The sequence below is a fragment of the Apaloderma vittatum genome, unplaced genomic scaffold, assembly GCF_000703405.1.
Source record: "Apaloderma vittatum isolate BGI_N311 unplaced genomic scaffold, ASM70340v1 scaffold11294, whole genome shotgun sequence".
NCBI classification, from domain to species: domain Eukaryota; kingdom Metazoa; phylum Chordata; class Aves; order Trogoniformes; family Trogonidae; genus Apaloderma; species Apaloderma vittatum.
In genome coordinates, this window is record NW_009714373.1 from 85,876 (window position 1) to 111,498 (window position 25,623).

The window sequence follows — 25,623 nt, forward strand, 5'->3', positions numbered from 1 at the left end:
GACAGGTTCTCTCCTACCCTGTCCTGGTTTTCGTGCTTGAAACCAGATTAAAAAAATCTTTAAAGCACAGACCGTATGTATCTTTGGGTTTTTTTTACAAAATATGTATGTCATGCTAATCAGCATTTTCAGATTCTAGGTGGATTGAAGTCTGGAGGGGAAAAACAAACCTCTAATGGATGATTAAAAGTTGAAAAGGAAGCTGGGCTTTGCAGTAGCGTACGTCGGTCCCAAGTCAGACCCAGTGCCCTAACAAGAGACTGGTGGTGTTTTCCTCTCAGACACGACATTGCTTCCTTAAACGTGTCCTGGGGATCCCCAGCCACTGGCTGTGACTGCAGCCAGCCCAGTTTGGGAGGGTTTTATTAACGTAGCTGCGTGGAGCCCAAGGTTAAGTGATGGGAATTTCAAAACAAAACAAAACAATAAATTAATAAAATGAATGTGTCACCAGCTGATCCTCTTCTGACCACCATCTGTCCCCTGATCATGTGATGTCTCCCAGCTGGCCACCCAAGAGACAAACAGTGCAAGATCATCATCACAACATATGCTGCTATTTACACATTTTTTAAAGGTAATAGTTGCTAGGCTGTCATATTAGTAGTTAAAAGTAGTTATTTGGAAGCTAGGGGATTTTTATTTTTTTTTCCCCCAAGGAAGCCAGTGACTCAGCAGGTATATTTCTGACAGAGCCATGTTCAGGGTTGGAAGTTTCTATGTAAAGTATATGTGATTTCCTACCCCCCCCTCCCCTCTCATTCTACGGTATGCTGTTCTGCCTTTTGTAATAAACAATAGAATAAATAAAATGGAAAGAAGCCAAAGATACTACAAATTTTACTGGTGTACCTTTAGGAACGTTATGTGTTCTCTTTGCCATCTCACAGCAAACCAAGCTGTGCATTTTTAAACTATTGTTAAGATCAAGGATGTGGTTATGAGAAGACTTACAATTTATAGGATACTTAAGCATTAAGGATTGAGGCACAGAACATTTCCTGGGGATTAACGACTGACTGGGTGAGCCTCAGGCCATTAACCCCTGCCTGCCATTAATCTTCAGGAAATGCCCTGCAGTGAGGTCGTTATTGCTGTTATATGCTGAAACAGAAAATAATGATGAAGAAGGTCCGTGGTTTATTTATTTATATTTTACATAACACGGCTATATTGGGGCTGTAGGAAATTAACATCTTTCTCTTTAGCTGGTCATACTGCTTGAATGAATGCAATTCATGCATCTCACCGATTTGTGAAAGATTATTGTCAGATTGCACGATCGTAAGCAGGGGTAGAATTTGGCCCACTGCTGGTGTTGCACAATATTTAATAGGATGAACAAGCAGTGCTTCTGTGGTATAACTGCTGGCAGAATTCAGCCCTATATAGAAACCAGCTCAAAATGCTTGTTTTACAGCAAGCAATTTATTCACAGTTCTAAGCATCTTGCAGCCTTTTTTTAACTCATTGAATAATCCTTTTAGGTTCCCCATAAAGCAGGTGAAATGCTTCTGCTGCAGTCCTAAGGCAGAACACAGGCTGCATAAATAGCATCTAAATTACTAGGAATACAAAATACACATACAGTAATACATACCTACAAAGGCAAATTCATACTGACAGGACTGCAGTGTGTGCTTACCAGCAGCAAAACATCTCGGGGAAAAAAAAGTGGCTTTACATTGAGATTTTCTATACATTTCCCAATATATTTGAACACTTAAATATTATTTTGTGCATGTTCTTAGACCCAGATACCGGCTCCTTTTTTTAATCAGCCTGCCTGCTTAAACATTTATTAGCTTAGAGATGTATAGTTTTCATAAAGCTGGCTGAAGCTTTTTGCAGAATATCTTTGCAAAAAGAAAAAAAAAGCTTTTTTTTTTTTGTATACATGGCCTCAGTCCTGCAACCTCCTAGAGAGTCTGTCAAGGCGCAACTTAAAAGCTCGTTCAGGCGACCATGACCCCCTGCTAGCAGATTGTCTGCCTAAAAGGTAAGGGAGAGCTAAAAAAGAAGTAGAAACTTAAAAGTAGCTTCTCAAAGGCTGCATAGATCTTTTTTTTTGTGTGTTAAACCTAAAGTGTTTAAAAGCTTTAATATTGATGGCCTGTCAACTTTGTCCTGATTCTTTGGCTTTCAGTTAAAAGGTTTTTGTTGTTGTAGCTTATGCAGTTGCTCTGTTGCTATGGAAACGTGACATCAAAATGACGTTTCTCTGTTTAAAAGCTTTTAACTAAATTCCTGCCTGTCAGATGTAGGCCCCATTTTGTGCACTCAAGCTTCAAGCTGTTGCAAAAAGGTTTCATATGTTCTGTTGTCATTCAAATTCTTTATCCACATATGCATGTCTTGCACTACAGAAAACCTAAACTAAAACCTCAATCTATATTAAGTGTCCTCTTTTAAAACCCTTTTAGGTCAGTCAGCAATGGCTGCAGCAGAAATTCCCAGTTACATTGTCTCTTCTCAGACTGAGAAACACAGGAGGGCCAGAAACTGGACTGATGCAGAAATGAGAGGTTTAATGCTGGTTTGGGAAGAATTTTTTGATGAGCTGAAACAAACTAAAAGGAATGCCAAAGTTTATGAGAAAATGGCTAACAAACTCTTTGAAATGACTGGAGAAATTCGCCACGGAGAGGAAATAAAGATAAAAATTACAAATATGACATTCCAGTACAGGTAAGCTTCAGTTAATTCTTTTTCTTGTAAGAGATTTTTAGCAGAGACAACGCACTGATTTTTGCCTTTCAGAAAGAAGTCTCCTAGAGGAAATCTGTCGATAAAAGATTAAAGATTGTTCATATCGCTTTTAAAATTCTCTCTTGCCAGTGCTGTTACGTCATTGTTAATTTTTTTCCCCCATTTCATGTCAAACTCCGGGAAACTTTGTTTCTTTATAATTAGCTGGTGTTGTTATAATGCAGAGGGATAGAAATGTATTTAGTGGGAAAAGAGATTTTTTTTTTTTTTCTCTTTGCTGAAGGGACTGATTATGTTAGCTTGGCAGCAGTTCGTTGCAGTGAAACTCCTGCAGTTTGAATGGCCAGTGAGAACCTGTATTGCAAGGCAAAGTTTTTTTTAAAAAAAACAACAACAACCCCACAGAATAATGTTTTGGGGGGCTGAAGCTCCTAGATTTCGGTTTTGTGAGTTGAAGGGTTACACTTCACGGTGCCAAGAATAATTGAATGTCTTATTACTGAGTGACACGCATTGCTATAATTATAAGCAGCAGCGGCGAAAGAACTATTCTATCTGCAGCGAGAGAATCAATGTGCACCGTCAATACTGCTCCAAAGGAGTCGGGCAGAGCGCGGAGGTGTCTACAGGGGGATGATAAAGAACAGGCAGTGTCAGTCAGGAGGGGAAGTGGGCTTTAGAAAATGTGCATTTGTTGTTTGCAGGGTAAAAAAAAAATAATTAGAACTTAACAGAAATATTTGCATATCTTTTTTTCTTTCTTCTTTTTTTTTTTTAAAAAAAATTCTTATCTCTGAGGCACAAACTGCCTCATACTGGAAATCCTGAGTGGTGATTTTAGCTATGTGCTTGTAATGCAAGAAAATCAAATATGTGACTCTTTTATTTAATCTCTCCTCAAAGCTCGTATTAATAATGAAAAAGGTTATTACAGCAGGCAACCATGTTAAAACTGCTCGCTTTTCTGTAAGGCAGCCTTACTGTGTTTAATGCACAGACAACTCATCAAATAGAAAACTAGGGAAAATCCTGTAAACCCCTTAACTTCAAATGTCCTCCTCCTACATTTGTATGATCCACAAGCACAATCTTTCACATCATTTCCCCTAATATTAAACTTGATATTTTGTAGCAAATGCTAACATCTCCAAATTGTTTTATTAACCCTGCTGTAATCCTTATAATTTTCTTCACCCAGGTTGTCAATGAGAAAGCTGGAAGCAGGATAAATTTTTGCCCAGCATCACCCAGCAATTCACACTGGGATGGCAGATTTAGGAGTCAGGAGATGTTGGCTATCAGGCCTTTGCTTAGTCTGCTAAATCTGCTGAGAAATACTTCTTGTGGCACTGATATTTTACAGGTGTCTAGCAACACTGCATCACATTTAAGTGCCATAATTGCCAAGTGGAATAGGTTATTTCTGTCAGCCTTTGTTCCACATTTTCCGTGTTGTCATCAATCAGATCATCTCATTTTTTTATAATTAATATTTTTACTTTAAAGTTGCATCGGGGGAAGGGAAGAAATAAAGTCACTCACATAGATGCGTTGCATGTGTGTTAAAAAGCACTTAAATTCTTTTCTTCTTACGTTTCTGTGAACTTGTAAAATTGCTTCTGATGAGTGTTGTCATGCTGCTTTTCTATTTTGCAATGCATTGCAGCTCCCTGCCTATTGATTAACATGCTAATTTAGGAGAGTTGGAAAACTGCCTTGGCTGTCACGGTGCTGTTTCATTTTTGTACTCTTGAATATGAAATGCATCTTTCTTAGTGTTTGTTCTTATCCAAAGCTGTATGCTTTGCTTTCAGGGAGAGGTGGTAGAGAGAACAGGGACCAACGAAAGCTATGACTTAAAATTTCTGGTTTTCTGGGTTCTTGTTAGTATGTGAGGGTAGGAAATGTTGTGATGAAACTGTAAATGATGTGAGTTGCCACTGACTGCTGGCTTTGCTGTGAGGCAGCAGAGTTTTCATCCACGTTTTGGTGCCTGCAGGATAGTTGAGGAAGATGCTTTACCTCACTGTATTTCTGGGCATCATCACTGCAGTGTGGCATAAACTGAAAAAGAAGATCCTGAGAGTGGTATAATGTTCTATTTTCAGATAATATTTTGTAAAGGTTACGTAGGGTTAATAAGCGTGATGTGGGAGAATGTAGGATAAGCAGCACAATTGAGTGGGGTGTTCTGCACCCCAGTGGTTATCTGTTCCCACCACTACTTTTTTTAGGCAACTGTTTACAGTGTCGCAAAGGTGCTGTGATCTCTAGTCTTACTTTAGCAGTCACAAATTAACTGGATTAGAATATTTAATCAGATCATATTGTTATTTAGCTATATGCTACAAGTTCATACAGGAAAAGATTTCTGTGCTATAATTGCTATAAATACATATATGCAGGTATACACTTTTTTTTTCCTAAATAAAGGAAAAAAAAGTACTCAAATATTTTTACTAGGCCTTTTAACCAAGTTCAGTGTTATAAGTGTTATCACTGGCATGTCTTATCATGGCACATCTATTGAAATGGATATTAATGATCTTAGAACATTAAGCAATCTAAAATAGGAAGCAGTGGACATGTTTATAGTGGTGCTTTCCAGTTTGAGGAACCCATAGCATTTTGAGATGCAGTTCTATAAATACTGTTTTGATCTAGTTAAAGATGTCAGACTCAATGACCTTTAAAGGTCCCTTCCAACCCAAAGCATTCTATGATTTTATGTTTATTGTTCATCGACCAGAGGGAGTCAGACACACACATACACAGGTAGGGGAGGAAGGTTTCCTAATTAGTAACTTTTGCAGTTGCCACAGCTGATGCAACTATGTCCATGCTCATGGTGGCACAGAGCTCAGTAGGGGCTCACAGCCCAAATATTCACCCTGGTTCTAGATATGTTTGGATGCTACATGGAATTTTGTGCTGCCAGAAAAAGTTAGTTCACGTGTAGATCTGTGCACGAGAGCATCTGTCACAAAAGCAATTTTAGGGGTGATCATATCCCCTTCTTCCACATCTGAGGTAAAAACATTATTCAGATCTTAAAATGCCATCATATAAATCTATTTTATGCCATTATTTCCTCCGTGAATTCTTGTGTTTATTTCGGACTGCCCTATATTTCAACAAGGTGACAAGAGAATGAGAAGATGCTTGGGAAACACAGTTAGGCTGAGAGGTGGAAGGCTTGCTTTATTAAGAGAGATGGAAAAGTTTGTGACTCACTTGAAAAGAGGGCAAAGAAATGTAAGGGGGTTCTAGAGGTGCATAAAAATATACAGTACTCTTTTTCAGAATACAAAGCCGTTATTTCTCTTGCCATAATACAAGAAGTGATTTATTGGAATAGCAAGGCAAGAAATGCAAAACTAGTTAAAGTCATATAAATTTGTATCACACTGCATAATAAGCATGTGGAACTCATTACCACTGAAAATCATTGACACCAAGAGAGTGGCAGGTTGTTTCATTAGTGAAAGTAAAAATACTTTTACTGAAGATTAGATTTATTAAATAAAAATACAGATGTTTGTCTTCAAACTAGATAGAGTTATAAAAGACAACAGGTTTCAGGGTGTTACTAGCTGTTGATGGAAAAGTAAGCAAAATGTCTTTATGGGCAAATATGCCCCCACAACCTGTCCATCAAAATAATTCTTGAAGTATTTAACACTGACCTTTGACAGGAGCAAGGCAGCAGGATGATAGCTGGTCTGGGAGCAGTTCCTATATTCCTCTGCATAACCGTAGTCCCGGTGCATTTGGAGGAAACTGTTCGGGGAGGAAAATACACGATAACCTGAAGTAATTCTTATTGGAGTCTCAGTATATTAAAGGACTGTTTCATCCACCGTGGAAATTGGCTGGGTGGAAAATACTGCAGAGCACCATAGGTGGAAGGAACATTTTTTTTTACAGGTGCATTTGAGTAAAATTCTGCTTTTAGGAATTGCTGTAGAACCTGAAATATCCGCCGTGGATAGATCAGCCACCAGGTTTTTAATGTTCAATTTTAAAGACACCTGTGCGGTGAGCTGCATGAACCTCCCTATTTATCTGTCTATCCAGAGTCAGGCCTGCTGGAATTCAAAGTTAAGCTTTCTGATGTGCTGGTCATCAAAAGTTCTGCTGAGATTAGCATGCCAGCTCTCGCAGTTTTAACATCACTTAGAGTATGTGTTGAATTCTTTCTATTATGTAGGCTACTTGGGGCATGCAGCACATATGAACCTGTAATTAGTCCTTCTAAAAGAAAGCACTGTCCTGTCACCACTAATATGCTGATCTTAACATGTAACAGGGCACTGTATATGTTGCTATAATATTTCCACTGGCATAATTCACACTGGCTTATAAAGAGGAAGCAGGGTTTCTAAAGCTTGCACCAGTGATCTACAGTTTTGACTGATTCCTTCTGATGTTTAAAAATAAGAACTCTGTGAATGCAAATTTGTTATTTTCAAAAACATTGCCCTTCCCAAAGCCTAGAAAACAGGATGCAGCTGTTGCTTTTTGATGTGAATCACAGTCAATTAATGCTAATGATTGGTAAATTTGAATCAGTCTCATGATTTGAATAAAAGATTAGTCTAATTTTTTATTTTCATGTGTACATGATAGCAATTAAACGTTGTTGCTTGTGTAATCCGTTGCTATAGTCTATAACATTAAGCAACTGCAATATTTGACCTCTGCTACAGCAAATGATAAAACATAACTCTGGCCAAATTACTGCAGAAAGTTGAATTTGAATATTTTACCATCTTTCTCTTTAATTTCAATAATTTATAACAGATACACAACTTAGTACTGTACTTTCATATATCTTTCTTTTCCTCACCATTGATTGGTTCATGAACAGTTGCTATTTATTATTTATTTTGAAAGCTTTTCTCAGAAACCCCAGGAGATAAATCTTGTATCCATTCCTTAAGGCAAGTAGTAATATCAAATGCTGTGATAATAATAAAAAAGCAATAGTGTTTTGAGCAAAGCCTAAAAAAAGGAAGGCAAGTTATAGATTGCTTGCTTCTTACTGACTGAATAATGATGATTAAAAAAACCTCTTTAGAACATGATATTGTAACAATTTTATTTTAGAAGGTAGATTAATAGGCACAGAGAATAAAGTTTGAAGAAAGGTCAATGAAAGCACAAATTACTCAAATGTTGTCTCAGTTCATTCAGTGGAGCGTTTTGGCAGTAAGGTGAGCACCCACCTTTTAGATTAACTGGGCTGACAGTGTTTTTTGTAGTTCAGATATTTGCCCACTGGAAACTCAATTTGATCCCTGATGTTTTGGAGGGAGTTTTCAGCTGCCTCTGCTCTCAGATGGATTTTAATAGAGCCTCATGAATCAGCAACAGGTCTAGATAAACTCAGTGTGAATTTATTTTGCAAGCTCTGGTGACTTTCCCACCTACTCCTGGTTCTTACTTAATTTTTCTGCCTGGTTTACTCACTCAGGCAGTGATTTGCCCATTTTCAAAGTGCTGAATGTTTGTCTCATCTTCTCTCATTTCTGAACTACCGCATTCCAGCCTTATTATTGTTCTTTTTCTCTTTAAGGTCTTCATTCTTCACTAAAACACAGAAACGTACCAAAACACAGAGAAACAAAACAACAACAAAACCTCAACTTCACATTTTGGACACAGCTAAGACCTGCTGTGATGAGTTACAGTAGTACTGACTTTCAGCAATAAATTAATCTTTGCTTTAGACTTCAGTTCTGCCAGGGTTACACTTACCTCGATACAGGCAAAAACCCTCAGCTGTGTCACTGGGTTTTCTGGACTTCTAGCAGTTGTTCAAAAAATATTTTAAAATTGGTGCATCCTAAACTTTGAAATCAATTTTATGAAGTTAGCTATTTGGTTTGGTTTCACCAGAAAGCTAAACCATCACCACTATTCCAGTGAATGTTCTCCCTGTTTACCTCCACCTGCAGCATTCCTACTTCTTTTCCAAAGGACTGACACTCCCTTTCCCCTTATCTTCTCATCTCTTCATCTATTTCACCCTTTTATCTTTATGTATGAGCCAGACTCCATACAGGTAGATGGTTGCTGCTGGTGCTGCTTTTAAGCTAACAAAGCTTTCTTGCTTACCTCTTGGTAGTGATTTTTTTTTTTTTCAGCCCAGAGCTATGGTAAGTAGTCAGAAGTGGAAAAATTAGTATCCATTCAATGCATTCAGAGTCAGAGAAATACCAGGTTTTATACCACCTGCTGTGTGGGCAGATAGTGAACAACAGTTCTTCCTTCAAAATCATGAGAGTTTTGAAAAAAAAAATGGGGCTTGAGTACACAGCTGAGCTCAAATATAAAAGCCAAGGCACTGACTTACTCAGGTAAATACCTCCTTCTGAAAACTTTCATAGAATTGTGGAATGGCCTGGGCTGGAAGGGACCTTTAAAGGTTATCCAGTCCAACTCCCCTGCAGTGAGCAGGGACATCTTTAACCAGATCAGGTTGCTCAGAGCCCTGTCCAACCTGACCTTGAATGCCTCCAGGGATGGAGCCTCCAGCACCTCTCTGGGCAACCTGTTACAGCATTTCACTACCCTCATCATAGAATCATAGAATGGCCTAAGCTGGAAGGGACCTTCGAGATCATTTTAATCCAGCCTCCCTGTCGCCAGGGACGCCACCTCTCGACTAGATCTGGCAACGCATGGGGACTGAATGGGAATCGAACCCACGACCTTAGCGTTGTTAGCGCCACGCTCAACTGACTGAGCTAATGATTTCTTCCTTATCTAGTCTAAATCTACCTTCATTAATTTAAAACTATTACCTGTTGTTGTATCACAACCGACTCCGCTAAAATTCTGTGATCCTCTTTTCATCCACCAGTACCTCCAAGTGCTTCTCCACAGAGCTGCTCTGAATCGCCCCAACCTGCATTGATATGGGGAGTTGCTCTGAAAATCACCATCAGGGGTGGCTAATTCAGTGAAAGCAGATGCAAATAATAAGGCTGAGGATACTTGTTACCTTCTTCATCTCAGTCTTCACTGCCCAGGTCTCATGGTGGTGTGTCTGGAGCAGGGTTAGAGGAACTATCAGTAGTAGAAAAGGACTGAGTCAGGAATCACCTCTGGAAGTTTGTGAAGGTTGAGGGAGGTCCCTGGGGACTGAAGGAAGGCCACTTTTGAACCCATCTTCAGAGGAGGCAAGAACAGGAATTAAAATTGGATCAGCTTCCCTTCAACTCCTGGGAAGCTCACAGAGCAAGCCGTCTTGGAAGCAATTTCCAGTTGCATAAAGGAGAAGGTGGTGACTGGATCAGAATGCATTTACTAGGAGTGAATCATATCTGACTAATCTACTTGCTTTCTGTGATTGACTAGATCTGTGATTGAGGGTAGGGCAATGCGTGTTGCCTAGCTTGACAGTAGAAACCCTTTTCACGTGATCTTTAATAACATCCCTCTATCCATGTTGGGATGTTATGCTCCTAATGGATGGACTACCAGCTGGCCGAAAAAATGGCTGGCCCGCTGGGCTCAGAGAGTAATGGTTAATGACTTGCACTCAGAAGCTCTTTCCAAGTGGAGGACTGCAGGGCTTTATACTGGAACATGCCCCATTTAATATCACCAGTCCCAAGGAGGAGATGGTGGAGTGCATGCTCACTATTTTGCAGATGACACCACGCGAGGGCTGCAGTCTGCACGTGTGACGGCAGGGCTGCTGCCGTTCATGGCAACCTAGGCTTGAAGAATGAGCTGGCAGGGACCTCATGAAAATCAGCAAGGACAAATGCAAAGTCTGACCTCTGGGATGGCCAGACCCCCTGCACTGCTACAGACTGGGCATGGACTGGCTGGGCAGTAGCTCTGCTGGTGGGGGCTTCGGGGTCCTGGCTCAGGCTGTGCTAAACACAAGCCTGCCCCTGAGCAGAGTCAGCAGAATACCAGCTCTGAGCTTTTCCCGTCCTTTTTGACACAACATTTTGCAGTCCTTGAGGCTCAAATTATGTCCCGCGAAGTCTTTATGCAGGCTGCTGGACTTTGCACTGGTGCACGGCTGAGCTGTGCTCCACGTGGCTTTTTGCTCTCTCGCCTGTGGGGATGACTGACCATGGTGAAGTGTTGCAATAAGCAGCTGAGGATGGAAATGTTTTAAACCCCTTTGCTTGAATATATTTTGGGTTTTGACACAGACGAACAAATGTGGAATGTGGACTTGGCTAGTAGCTTAGAGTGGTTTAATTGATATGTTTTTTCATGCAAATGGCCTAAACAATTGAACTAAAACCAATCAGTATCAAGCTATGGTTGCTGTCAGCCCTGCATTTAGCTGTTTTGTATCTGTGCTGGATGGATATGCATGTATTTGTAGGTTGTGCTAGATATTCTCTGCCTATGAAATCACAGCAGTAGCTTGTGAAACATGTATGAAATCAAAATTTTAAATGCATGGAGGGCATAAAAATATGGATGGCTGTGGAGGCTTTGCTCTGCAGGACTATGATGTGCATTTCTAAATAGCTAGAAAAGCTCGTCAGACCTTGCAATGACGAGAAAAGAAAGAAGAATCCTTAAATGGCTTTAAAATCTAAGCAAATATTTCTGCTTTCTTTCCTCAGTGGTGGATTTCCCCTTACCCTAGGCTGAGAGTTGTTTAAAAGTAAGAACTTCAAGTTCTCACTTTTAAGTTTGCCACAATTTTTATCACGTTTACATGTTTTTTAATTCTATCCTTTGCAGGACCAGTGTGGGCACCATGGATTCTGAGGAGGAAAAACCTGAAAGGTTTCAAGAGAAGGGGGTGGGCCAGGTGTCCAGGAGTAGCTTTTATCCTTTTTTTCTGCAAATGAAAACCTCTTGCTAGCTGTGAGAATCAGATTTGGTTCAGCTTTTTGTTAATTTGAATGAAATCTGGTTTATGAAAATGAAGCATTTGTCATTGGAGTTGCCTTTCCTGTTGTGTTGCCTTTCCTGTTGTGTTGCCTTTCCTGTTGTGTTCCCTTGCTACATTTTGATTCAGAATGACAAGACCCAAACTGGAAAAAGTGACTGAAAAGAAAATTTTGGACTCTAACTTGGCGTTGTAGTTTCTTTGAGATTTATAATTCATCTATATGCCTCGGTTTTATATTTCTCAGTAAAAGTAAATAATATAATAAGGAGTACCACGTGGGATAGCAGTGAACTTTGTGTTAGGACTCAATAATAGATCTCATAATAAGATGCATGTGCAAAACAAGATCATGGTTGATAGTCCTTTCACCGTAATGTTTTTGTGCTTGCTGTTTATAATGCAATATTAACCATTTTTGTTGGTTTTTAGGGGTAAATTAATGACATTTTTTACTTCCTACACTACATCTACTTCCTACATCTACATCTCGTGGTTGCTATTAGAATGCTTACCTAGAAAATTCAGACCTTTTATACAATATTAGGAAAATGATATGATTTATAGCCACTCGTATCCATCATGGAAAAGCAATATTCATTCTTTGAAGCATGGAAAGATGGGGCTGCCTGTAGCTTGGTAGAGGGTGTGTTGCCTACTCTAGCTGCTGGAGACTGCTGTCAGATTAGTTAGTCTGGTAAGGGCCAGAAAAATTATTCTACAACCACCATAGTTCTGTTTCCATTAGAAGTTGTAATGATGTTCTTTGTTTGCGTTGAATTTCATTTGGGGTTTACATACAACTTTTAATCGCAGGTCAAAACTAGGAAAAGAAACTGAAAGGCTTCATTGGAGATTAAAAGAAAAAGAGTGGCTGATTTTATTCTCATTAAAAACATCCAGTTCAACTCCTAAATGTGACCAGAACAAATGTTTCGAGATAGGAGATCTCTATGAAAATCACTTTTATAGGAAAACGAGCTTAAATGTTGTATGCTTTTTCTTACAGGAAATTAAAATGCATGACTGACAGTGAAACTGTTGCACCTGACTGGCCTTACTACAAAACCATTGATAGGATCTTATCCAAAGTGACAGACCACAGCGATGTGAAAATGCATGAAAATCAGCAGCCAGGTCCTTCTACATCACAGACGGAGGCCTCGCAGTCTCCATCAGCTAAGTCTACACCTCTGTATTTGCCATATAACCAGTTTACATATGAAGGAAGGGAAGAATGCTTTGAAGATGAACATTCCGAGAGCTCGTCAAGCTTACTTTCTTACAAGCTGAGGTAGCATCTTCTTTTCCCCTTTTCTTGTATTTCACAGGATGAAACAGATCTACGCTGCAAAGGGGCACCCTAGCACATTTTTCTCTAACAGCTGTTGTACCTTTTCTTTAAATCATGAATGAGATCTGTTTCCCAGTCTCAGCCGCTTTGCTGAATTAGGGCATTCTCTGCAATCCTTCATCAGAGAATGGAGGGGAGTAGGAGGACTGGGCAGAAAAGTTGTGTAATATTGCCAAAACTCAGCATGCATGTCACTGTTCACATGAGGTAAAGTGTTTATAATAGGAGTATAGTCACATTCAATAGAGTCCTGCAGTACAGTCAGAGACATATAACATACTGCTTAGATGATTTTTGGTGTGCTCTCGTTTTGCTTTTGGGATGAGTATGAAATTTCTCTGGCTTCAGCTATCATCCAAATGGTGAAAAGACACAAACAAAGTATTTCTGTGGACACTGAAATGCTACTCATGCAGTTTGGAAGTACATTGCAATGTTTTAAATATAATTGAGAATGTCACTTTTCCAAAGTAAATGCTAGTGTGAGAATGGAAACATGTGTTTCCTTTTTCTGATAAGATTGGAGCTCTCTGGAAAGCAGCATTTTAACAAAAAACAGGGCTGTGCACTTGATACAAATTTTAGACTTTACTGGTCTCATTTTTCACCCAGACTGGTGTGAAATAGGAGTTGATTACAGTTTTCTGGCAGGAAAAGAAGTTGATCCTAGTGATCCTTATCATGAGTCTGTGAGGCTTTAATTGTAAGAGTATAATTATCTGTCAGTCATGCAACTGAGAAGATGTTGAGTTGGGTGAAGAACCAACCTAACAAGTTTTCGTTATTGTTTCCAAGCCTACTCTTGGATGAATAGAACTAGGGTAAATTCATTCAATCATTCAAGCAAATAGCCCTTGAATAGGTGATTCTTTTAAATAACTGGGTGGTTGGTTTTTTTTTTTTTTTTGGCAGCTGGATATATATTAGGGTGTATAATTCTTGAACTGTAGCAACCTTTTTGTTCACAAGTGCCAATCTTTCTCATCCTAGTTCATCGTAAGTAGTTGATATCTCTGACACACAATCTCTCTTGATTTTAGGATCTGCAGACTCCAAGATCATGTTTCTGATGGAATAACTTTTGTTTTTCCCAATTCACAATTTGATTTCCAATAATATTATTTAATATTTAATTAGAAGGTCACTTTTCCACAAACATGAGCTATAGTTTATTCACTAGACCACTTGATAACATCAGACTTTTTCAAAATGCCAGATGTTAGCTCTCTCCATTTTTAGGGAGAACTCCAGGACAACACAGGTTTTGTGCCCTTGGTGACTGGTAGGGGAAGACAGAGTTCACCAAACCAGGATTCATTACAAAGTTTAGACAAGCCATCACAGAAGCCAGGCTGATCAACCACAAATGCTAAGCTTATGGATTGCACGTGGACTTCCACTTTCATATAGGTGCTTTCATTTACTGCTAAGTGGACTTAAGCCACTCCAACCGAATTATTTCCGTAGTGATAACATCTGGAAAACTTACGCTATAATGCATTTTAGCCAGCTTCAGGCTCAGTGGTTTATTTACTTTGTCCCAAGTAATTACCTAACCTGTTCCAAGGTAATTACCTAACCTGAACTGCAGATCATTTAAATCTACCCTTTAATGGCACAGGCTGGCTTTCAACTGGCTGCAAGTCTGTATGGCAGGTAATGACAGTTTGTCCCTGCAGAAGGTCAGGCTGTAATTCTTCTGCTGCCTGCTGAGGATGGGTTTGGGAGCTGGAAGGAAGGGTAGATCAGCTGTCAGTTTGGTAGGGCCTCCATCGCACGTTGCTCCCTAACTTACTGGTTTGCCCTTGGTTGGCGGCCAGCTGTCCACCAACAGCCTCTCTGTCGTTCCCTCTTCTCAGCTAGATGAAAAATATAACAAAAGGCCCATGGTGTGAGATAAGGACCTGCAGCTACCGTCCTGGGCAAAACAGACTCGATTTTGGGGAAATTAGTTAAATTTATTAAGAAACAAATCAGAGAAGAGTAATGAGAAATAAAAACAGATCTTAAAAATAACACCTTCTCCCCACCCCTCCCTTCTTCCCAGGCTTAACTTCAATACTAGTTTATCCACCTCCTCCCCCTGAGCAGTGCAGGGGGACAGGGAATGGGGGTTGCAGTCAGTTCATCTGATGTTTTTGCCACTGCTCCTTCTTCCTCTGGGGGAGGACTCCTCCGTCTTCCCCTGGGCCACTGTAGGGTCCCTCTCATGGGAGACGATCTTCACACACTTTCTCCAATGTGAGTGCTCTCATGAGGGACAGTTCTCGACAAACTGCCCCAATGTGAGTCTCTCTCCATGGGGTGCAGTCCTTCAGAAGAAACTGCTCCAGTGTGAGTCGCGCACGGCATCACAAGAGTTCTCCCAGCCAGCCTGCTGCAGGGTGGGCTTCTCTCTCTCCAGGGGCTACAGGTTCTGGCAGCAATCTACTCACAGGGTCACAGCCCCCTTCAGGCATCCACCCACACTGGTGTTGGGTCCTCCATGGGCCACAGTTGGACACCTACACCCTGTCACCTCCATGGTCTGCAGGGGGACAGCCTGCTTCACTATGGTTTCCACCACGATCCTTCTCCAGTGCCTGGAGAACATCCTCCCTCCCTCTTCACTGACCTTGGTGTCTTCACATACTCTCACTCTTCTGTCTCTCTGCCAGTTGTTGTGTGGCACAGTTCTTTTTTCCCCATTTCTTAAATATGTTTTCACAGAGGCGTTCCTCTCCTATCATTTTACTGATAGGCTCAGCCTTGGCCAGCAGCAGGTCCATCTTTGGAGCCAATTGGCATTGGCTCTCTCAGACCTAGCGGAAGCTTCTAGCAGCTTCTTGCAGAAGCCACCTCTACAGTCCCCCCGCCACTGAAATCTGGTGAGGCAAGCCCAACATACATATGCAGCCATGCTCTTACAGCCTGTGCTATAAAAGAATTCTGTGCGATTTAATCTTGTGCGTATCATTTAAAAGCAAGATATGTACATATTTACGAGGTAAAATGGAGTTCTACTATGTTTAAAAAAAAAGGAAAAGTTGAGCAGTAGATACCACATGAAAGATTAGTATAACATTTCAGGTGAGCATCATGATCAGATTAAAAAATAGAAGGCACTTGTGATATTAAAGGGACATGTATCTGGAAGGAAGAAAAGTGCTATTCCAATAGTCACAGGAAGTTTTGAAAAGCTTGTACAGCTTTGAGCTGTTTAGATGAAGGAAAGAAGAGTAGGGAACCCTTTCCTGTCCAGAAGGAAATACAACATTGCTAATGATACCAGGTGAGTCAAAATCACTTAGAGCTGCCATGGTATGAAAAGAAAACAATTCTTTTAGAGTTACTAATGGAAAATTATGAACTGAGAAGTAGTTTTCAGCTTAAGCAATTAGTGTGTCATCCTGTATTTGAAAAATGCTTTGAAATAGCCAACAAGAAGAAAAGAATTAACCTATAAAATTTGGGCCCATCTTGGCTTTTTTTGTAAACTCTCTTGCCTCTAAAGAGTACACAGTTGAGCTAACAAATGCAAAAAGGGAATTGAAGACAATACTGGGATTTGAAACTCAGAGAATGTTTCAGGTCCTTGTTTTGCCTCTCAGTTTTTGTACTTCATGCAAAACATGCAAACCAATTATTTTGAAACCTATTAAAAATATACACACATCTATGTGTAAAATACAGATGTGTTTTACAGCTTTATACTTTACAACTGTATATTCCTTCTTTTTCTGTGAAGCAGACTATACACAAAGCAGTCAAATGTGCCAAACAATCTTATGCTAAGGGATTTTCTTCTTTGGTAAGAAAAATCATAATGTTATGGCAACAATGGATAACGAAAAAACCCCAAACAGTACTTTTAAAAGTCAGCTTTTAAACTTCTGAACACTTTACTGTTGCTCTGTTAAACTGTAAAACACAACTTTTTAGTGCCAGCTTTGTCTTTTTCACAGTATCCTTGAACATAGCAGGAGGCTACTTGGCTATATAAATTACAACTTAAAAAAAAAAAATACTGAATTTAAAGTTTAGCTTTCATGATAGAGAAAAATGTCAAGATTTATACTTTAATCAACACATGCATACCCTCAAGCTAAAACCAGTTTAAACTGGGTTTCTTTGCTTTTTATTTGAAACTCTTTGAGTTAGGGCCCTTATACAACCCCCCCCCCCAAATTTTACTAGTTAGTGATAATATAATTAACATGGAATAAAATTAATTTCTAGTTTTGTTGCATTTTGCAAATGAGGAAAATATTTGGAATCTCTATTTCCCTTTAATGAGGTGCCTGCTATTTGTTTAGTGTTGTTCTAACACTGATTTTGGGCTTCAACAAAGCCTGTATTTTAGTGCAACGTCCATAAAACATCTGACAGTAATAGAATTATTCCATTGTAGTCAGATAATATAATGCAGTGTGGTGCAGTCTTGTACTGCAGCTTAAACTTTTAAAGTCCAAATTCCTGACCTCACTATAAATGACTTTTTATCTAACTGAAAACAGTGTTTGTTCACTCTGTGGGCTAATTTATAGTCTTTATTTTCATTGTTAGAGTAATAACAGAACATAGTTATACTGACTGTGAATGTGGTTCAGAATTCATCCGTTCTACCATTTCTGTCATACTCAAAATGGGGATGAAAGAATTGCATAGATTAATAGACCACAATAAAGCTACCATGTCATCTTGGCTGACTTCTTGTTAGATATCATCCATGTATTTGAATTCAGTTATTCTGGTGCGGAGCCTAGAAGTGCTACAGGGTTCTGTGACATGCTTTCCTTCAGCAGGGCACTGCTGCACTCGGGAGCCCCATGTCTCTGCTATCTTCCACTTCTTTGTTTCTATGACCCATTTGACTCTTGGAAATTTTTTCTAGATACACAGTCTAGATCTGATACATTTAGAAGATGGAGAAGTAACTCTTCCCTACAGGGATCTCTTCCAGTGTCTTGTTTCTAATGAGAATACAGTGAATTAAACTTTCAGATGTTACTTCTATTTATCTTTCTTTTCGCTACAGTGGAGACATTTTTGGTATTTTTCACTTTTTGCCTCAAGGTAGTTGTGTACCATGATTATAACATCTTTTGTATTATTTATTTTTTTACATGTAGATTAAATAATTTGGTACAGAAGGTTTACACAGAGGAAGAGAAAAACTGGTAACATGAATTGACCAAGACATGAATTGTTTAACAGAAGTACATTAAAACTTGGTGAGGATGCTAATTCAGGAAATAAAGTTTTGGCAAAACTTTTAGACTTTCTAAAATGATGCCGTGGCTATTTAAAATGAGCAGCATCTACAAGAAGTTTGAGCTTTGGGCTATGTGCATTATGTAGTGAACCTTAACTCATTACGCAGTCCTGTTATCGTAGCGAGATGCTCTGCCCAGGGTCCAAGTCATTTTTGTGGTTCTTTTCTACCTTTTACTTCAAGGGTGACCCTCATTAATTCCTGAATGCAACCTAGTTTACTAGAAGAACCAGGTTGCCTGATCCTCAGTCCTCAAACTTTGAAGATCTTTGTGCCATCTCTAATATTAATATTGATAGAACAGTTTGGGTTGGAAGGGGTCTTAAAGATTATCTAGTTCCAAGCCCCTGGCCATGGGCAGGGACACCTTCTACTAGACCAGTTTGCTTCAAGCCCCATCCAGCCTGGCCTTGAATATTTCCAGGGAGGGGGCTTCCACAACTTCTCTGAGCAACCTGCTCCAGTGTATGACCACCCTCACAGTGAAGAACTTCTTCCTTACATCTAATCTAAATCTACCCACTTTTAGTTTAAAGACAGTACCCCTTGTCCTATAACTTACATGCTTTTATAAGTGCCTCTTCATCTTTCCTGTAGGTCTCTTTGCATACTGGAAGGCTGCTATAAGGTCTCCAAGGAACCTTCTCCAGGTTATTCCGCCCGTCTTCATAGGAGAGGTGCTCCAGCCCTCTGGTCATCCTCATGGCTTATGGAGGTCTACTCAGATTTGTATATAACTAAAAAAGTACAAACAAGCCAGAAACTACTGTTAGCTATTGAAAGCCATAAATTCTAGAAACAGGTAGTAGTGGAGACCCATTTGCCATGAATTAGTCAGAAAGGAAGAATTGGGTTTTTTATGGTTTTGTGGAGGTGACACATTTTGGTAGACAGATTACTCTTTGTATTCAACTCCTGCTTAATTAATTATTCCCACATATCTCCGAAATCAGCCTCATTAGGTGAGTGTATGCAATCAATCAGAGATCTTTTAATCAATCAGTGAATTAAATTGATCATAGATAGGCAGACAGCAAATGCATTTGACACTTCCCTAAGTAGATCTGGAGATTTCGCTTTGTGCCCCCTGCTCTGCAATACACACTGTCATTTCTTCTCTTACCCTTGGTTTGCTTCCTTTGAATCCTGCCTATCTGTTTTAGAGCACAGTGTTAGAAATAGCTTTTGCAAGGTTTTGCTCAGAATGTGGCCCAGTGCTCAAGATCTTCCGCACTCTGTTGTGAAGTCAAGGGAATGCCAGTGCCAGTTCTCTTGGAGGCTTCCTGCCATAGATATCGGAAGTCCAAGAGTATCAGCAGATTGTATTTGATTTCTAGGATTTCCTAGACCCCTCTTTCCTCCAGATTTCAAAATCTACCTTCAGAGACTAGGCTTGGCAGAGAGTGGAAATGCTATTTTGGCAGAGGCTGTCAGGATTTGTTGCATCCCTACTGTCACAGAAGTGTTGCCTGTACAGGAATGCAACACGGAGAATCAGCAATAGGAACTCCTTGGTGTTTGTTACTGCAAACATTGATAGCAAAAATGTGTTTACTGAAAGAGTTGGTAAGTACTGGAAGAGACTGCCCAGGGAAGTGGTAGAGTCACTGTCCCTGGCAGTATTTAAAAGACGTGTAGATGAAGTGCTCAGGGATATGGTTTAGTGATGTGTGAGGGTTTATTTCATCATAGAATCATAGAATGGCCTAGGCTGGAAGGGACCTTAGAGACCATTTAATCCAACCTCCCTGACATGGGCAGGGACGCCTTCTCTCGACTAGACCAGGCAACACATGGGGATCGAGAGGGAATCGAACCTGCGACCTCGGTGTTGTCATTGTTGTCAGCACCGCGCTCAATGGACCTGGTATTGCAAGGTTAACAGTTGGACTTGATGATCTTAAAGGTCTTTTCCAACTGAAATGATTCTATGATTAGTTCTTAGGCTCATGCCTACAGATTGCCAAATGAGACCTCCTCCTAGCTGAAACTATTTGAGCATACTAATGCTGGTGGTTTAATCTGTGCTGAACCCGTATTACCATCCCTGCTTCCCTTTTGACTTTATATTATAAAAAAATATCGACAGTGGAGAGGTCTCTCTGAAGTGCTACCTAGGAGACCTAGAACTTATCAAGAAAGGTGGCTCAGTATCTGAGGAAACACTTCAGTATTCAAATAACTCCTTCAGGCATTACTGGACATTTTATGTTGTTTCATGTTGCTGAGGGTTCTTTACACGTAAATTAGATTCTTTAGATCCGCCTTTTGTAGACCCCTTCTCAAGAGCTCTTCTCCAAGAGCTATTCTGCAAAATAAAGGATTGTAGATTTCAAGTCCTTACTACAGAGTTGTGAATGATCATATAACCCTCTCATTGATAGTCACTATGACTGAAGAGAAAAGGATATTGGGAACACCACCAAAGCTAGGAGTGTCTGAAATAAGTGTTTCTTTTCAATGAAGGCTGTCACATTACCAAGTCGTGTTTGTTAATTGTAAATAAACAGAGGGAGTACTTAGGAGACGTTGAAGAATCCTTGCGCCTTGGCTTTTAGGGGACTTCTCTGTGCTGAAATGTGATTTTGAGCAAGCACTTGTTAGCGAGTACTTTCCCAGTTATTAGTAGACTGCAGATGCTGCTGATACAGTTCCCCAGGTAGTTGCCATCACCACCAGATGTATTGCCTCTCTTTTCTTTCTGGAGCTGCACAACACAGATAGTGTTGTGTATGCATGGTTATACAGCTTACAGGTTTTTGATGGACCACATTTGTTTAACTGACAAACATACAAAATCCTGTACAGACTCTACAAAAACACTTCAAAGATTTTTTTCTTCTGTTCGAAATAAGGCTTATATGAGATCTTTCAATCCAAATTACTCCATCTCCTTTTTTTTTTTGTATTTTTTTTGGTCACAGTTGAAATAAATCGCAGACACAATTGCCAAGAGAGTCCCACAATAGTCATTGTAGCTCACTGTCATTGACATGCTTCAGATCTTCTCTCTCATTCCTTATTAAAGACCATTCTCACCAGGGCTTACTTTGACAAGACACAAGCTCTCTGGTGGCTCTAGGAACCAGTTCTTACTTGCTTCAGGCAAGAGATCTTACCATAGCTACTTTCTAGTACTGTATAGGGAAGAGGATAGAGATTCATCAAGTTTTCAATATTTAAATCCTCTCTGAAGACAAGTTTAAATTCAAAAGGTGACTTTGTCTAAAATAATACCATCATTTCAGAAAGTTTCTCGCTCTGCCTACCAGAAAGCGTGCATTCTTTCTGAATGTGAGTGCAATGATGGCAACCTTGGAATAACAGATTCAGTGTTGTCTTTAGACTGCTGTAAACCTTTTCCACTTGCTTGAACCCTCTGAGAACAACATTTAAAATTATTCTGGCCCTTAGAGTTAATGGGGGCAAACAGAATTTGCTGTCATCCATGACCCATTCTTGCAGGACTGTCTGGCTGTGATAATCACAGTGATCAGCTGCAAGTTTAACTCACAGTTTGAGCAGAGCAGCATGTGTTTATTTTATGTGCATTAATTTGATGCCTAAAATCAACTCTGATGTATAGAATTTGCAAAGGTGAGTTTATTTTATGTTATTTCCTAAGTTTTGTTTAGCATAAAGATGAGGACTTCTTTTCCTTAGCATCATCGTAGCAGTGTAATGGTGATAAAGCCCTCTGAATTGCACAAATAACTTTAAATTCTTGGATAATCTGAAAGCCAGGGATCTTTGTTCACCATGTTAATGTGCACTTATAAAGGAAGATTGCTGTTCTTTCTTACCTGTGCACAGAGGGGTCAGCAAAATTAAATGACTATACAGTACTCCACCAGTTTCCCTCAAGACCAGATTTTAATACCATATAATTTAATCCACTTGTTTCTTTTCATAAACTTCATCCTTCTTGGGTCATTGCACTCTTAAATGTCAAGGGGCTTGTGTCTTTTTGTTATATTTGCATTAAGTCTTTCAGGTGCTTAGGATTGTTTATTTCTCTTGCTGAGAGATCTGAAAGTCACAGTCACTGCTGCACAAAGCCTGTCAAGTAGGATAATAACACGAATGAAATTATGATACAAATCTGCCACAGCTGAGTGACCTCCCTCCCCACTCCCCTTCTTCACATTAATAAAAACATACTCCTCAAGAGTTTAAGCTATACTTATTCAAGGATGTCTTGACATCTGCAAGATGTTGACATGGCACACTACGCACAACTGTTCTATCTCGTCATTGCATTTCACCTGGAAAGGACACTGTCTTTGACAGAACACAGCTGAGATTGCTGCTTGTGTGAAGGGATCCATCATCAGGTAACTTTGATGTGGGGGGCTCCAGTCTGGAGTTACAAAAATCATGAACAAATACCTGGACTATCACTTTAAGTTAGAAAAAGTTATCCAGCTGTAACTGGAGGTTTTTAAGATGTGTAGTATAATTGCCGTCTACTTGCCTTTCTTCCTCCTTCACAATTTAGCATGCTTTGTTCTTAGATTAGAGGTTAAGAGAAAGATCTGTGTGTTTTGACTCGTATGCCGTGTAGGTGGTTTGGAATTTATGTGTCGTACCATCACCCCAACTTAGGACAGCCATGTGAACAATACACCTGGAGAGCACTATTACCACATTCATCTCTTTCTTCCAAAACAGGACCTCAGCATGATGCAGTGTAGAGGAAATTCTTAAAAATATTACCCAAATTGCACATGGCAGTTCTACAGATTTCAGATGACAATGTGCATTTTGATATGTGCTTCTCTAACTTTTATACCTTAAGAGAGCTTAAAGATATTCTGCTAGAGGAACATCAACATGAGATGAGAGACTTCGATTCAGCTATCTGGTGTTCTCTGAGGGCTGAGATGAGAGACTTCGATTCAGCTATCTGGTGTTCTCTGAGGGCTACAAATATTCTTTATGAATTTTAGAAGAACTTTTTTTTAAGATCCAAAGAGCAATTAGTTGCTGTATTGAATACAGAGACTTGCCTTTTATTTAAGGTGGAAATGAGCAGAGGGTTAAAGTGTACCTGAAATCTCTGTTAAAATGTTAGAAGTTTGAAGGGAAGAATGGCTTGTTGCATCATTAACCTAAATATGAGAAGATAGCCTGTATTTGTAACAGATTTAATTTAAAAAAAAATCTTACAATACAACTGGGAAAAGCCTCTAAAAGGAGATATGAAATGAGATCAGTCAGAATCATTTAGGTTGGAAAAGACCTGTAAGATCACTGAGTCGAACCATAAACCTAACACTGCTGACAACCATTTTGGTGAAGAATTTTTTCCTAATGTCCAGTCTAAACCTCCCCTGGCATAACTTGAGGCCATTATCTCTTGTCCTATGTCTTATTGGGAGATCAAGTCCCACTTCTCTACAACCTTCCTTCAAGTAGTTGTAGAGAGTGATAAGGCTTCCCCTCAACCTCCTCTTCTCCACACTAAACAATCCCAGTTCCCTCAGCTGTTAATCCTAAGGCATGTTCTCCAGATCCTTCACCAGCTTCATTGCCCTTCTCTGGATCTGCTCTAGCACCTTGATGTCTTTCTTATACTGCAACGCCCAAAACTGAACACAGAATTCAAGCTGTGGCCTCACTAGTGACGAGTACAGGGGGCAATCACCTTCCTGCTCCTGCTGGCCACACTGTTCCTGACACAGGCCAGGATGCTGTTGGCCTTCTTGGCCACCTGGGCACACTGCTGGCTCATGTTCAGCCGGCTGTCCATCAACACCCCCAGGTGTTTTTCTGCCATGTAGTGGGAGCTTTAGAAAAAAAGTTATAACTTTCTACCACATATAACAGTGCAGCACTTTCTCTGGAAGGGATGGTTATTGCAGTTTTATAACTGGAGTTTTAATGGCCAGATGAGCAAACTGTCTCTTCTAATACAGTTTATAAATTCAATGCATAAGAAATGTCAAGATTAAAAAAAAAAGAAAAAGATGCCTGGTATTCTGCAAGGAAAATTCTTTTAATTACAATGAGATTTAATTTTTTTTTTCACAGTCTGTAAAAACTATGCAGTAATACAGTAAATACTTATGTATGCATAGCATACATAGCATAAGCTTGGCCATGTTAGTGGGAGAACACAGATTTAAAAGTAAATCCAGGTTGCAGCTTGGCCAAGAATGTAATATAGAATTTTAGGTTCTAATGTAGAGTTTTTTTAAATAAATATGAGTTTAATTGTTAACAAATATTCACATTTCAGAGCTGAAGAAAGACCAGTTAAGAAAAGAAAAATGCAAAGCTGCAGCTTTCAAAAGAAGAAGCTAAAAATAATGGAGGCCATGTTGGAAGAACAAAAGAAGTTGAGTAGAGCTATGGAAGAAACCTGTAGAGAAGTGCGCAGGATTCTGGATCAGCAAAACATCATTCAAGTTCAAAGCTTACAGTTACAGGAGAGAATGATGAATCTACTGGAGAAAATGATCTCCAAATCCAATGTGTAGTTTCCTTTGTGAATGCCTCTGAGATTACTATTGATATTATAGATATCCCTTTATTGCACACCATATGTGTGTCTGTTGCCCTTTTCGCAGGTTTTCCATGGAAATTAAAACCCTAGTGTAATCTTAGTTAAGCAAAGTGAACAGATAATGCAGGGCGAGAGCTATTCAGTATGATAAAATTAGTGCAATATATGCCTAAGTTGAATTATTTTTATACAGAAACGTTAAGGAATGAATAGCTCTGGGAACTTTGGTACTATTTATGCCTAGGTCAGGTACTGTTTTACAAACAGTGGTGTTATATATTGCTTCACATCAAGGACTATAGCTTGAACTGTTGTAGGAGAACGAAATACTGCATTTCTAAACATGGTAATTGCATCTCGACTTTGCTGATGATTAAACCTTGTTTTGAAACATACACCGTGATTGTACAAGTGAACTATGGTTCTTGTGAAGAGCTAGTTGGGATCATGAGATACATCATTTTAAACTCCATGCCTGATATGAATAGTACTCTAAAGTATTAGAGTAAAAATAGTCTATACAAATACACTTTTGATACAAAAAGAAACCTCCCCAAACCACCCTACTATATACTAAAATGTATAGAAGATACTTGAAGTTGCTTTTGATATTAAATGTTTAATTTTTTTCATTATTAACTGGAATCTGTTGACTTAATGAACAACCAGCAATGAAAACTCTCATTTATTCTCCATCACAAAAGAAAAATATTGTATGGTGTGTATATACATATATATAACCTACCAAATGAAATAAAGAAAAAGAAGAAACTTATTCATTACTGCTGGGCAGATAGCATGCTTTGGGACAGTGAAAAATACTGGGAGAGATAACCACGGTCAGAGGTTTATAATTCTTAATTGCAGTGAAAAAAATCTCCTATACTAATGCCCAAAATATAGAGATGGAAGTCCTGAAG

At 39.4% G+C, this 25,623-nt stretch overlaps 1 protein-coding gene across 1 annotated transcript; it reads left to right on the forward strand.

Annotated features, from left to right (window-relative positions):
• Positions 1-1,965: 1,965 nt before the first annotated feature.
• MSANTD1 (Myb/SANT-like DNA-binding domain containing 1) lies at positions 1,966-25,475 on the forward strand. Its single transcript, XM_009868746.1, is given in 4 exon segments — positions 1,966-1,999; positions 2,424-2,688; positions 12,597-12,881; positions 24,437-25,475. Coding segments are annotated over 4 exon segments (825 nt in total). The 3' UTR covers positions 24,678-25,475.
• The last annotated feature ends 148 nt before the right edge of the window (positions 25,476-25,623 follow it).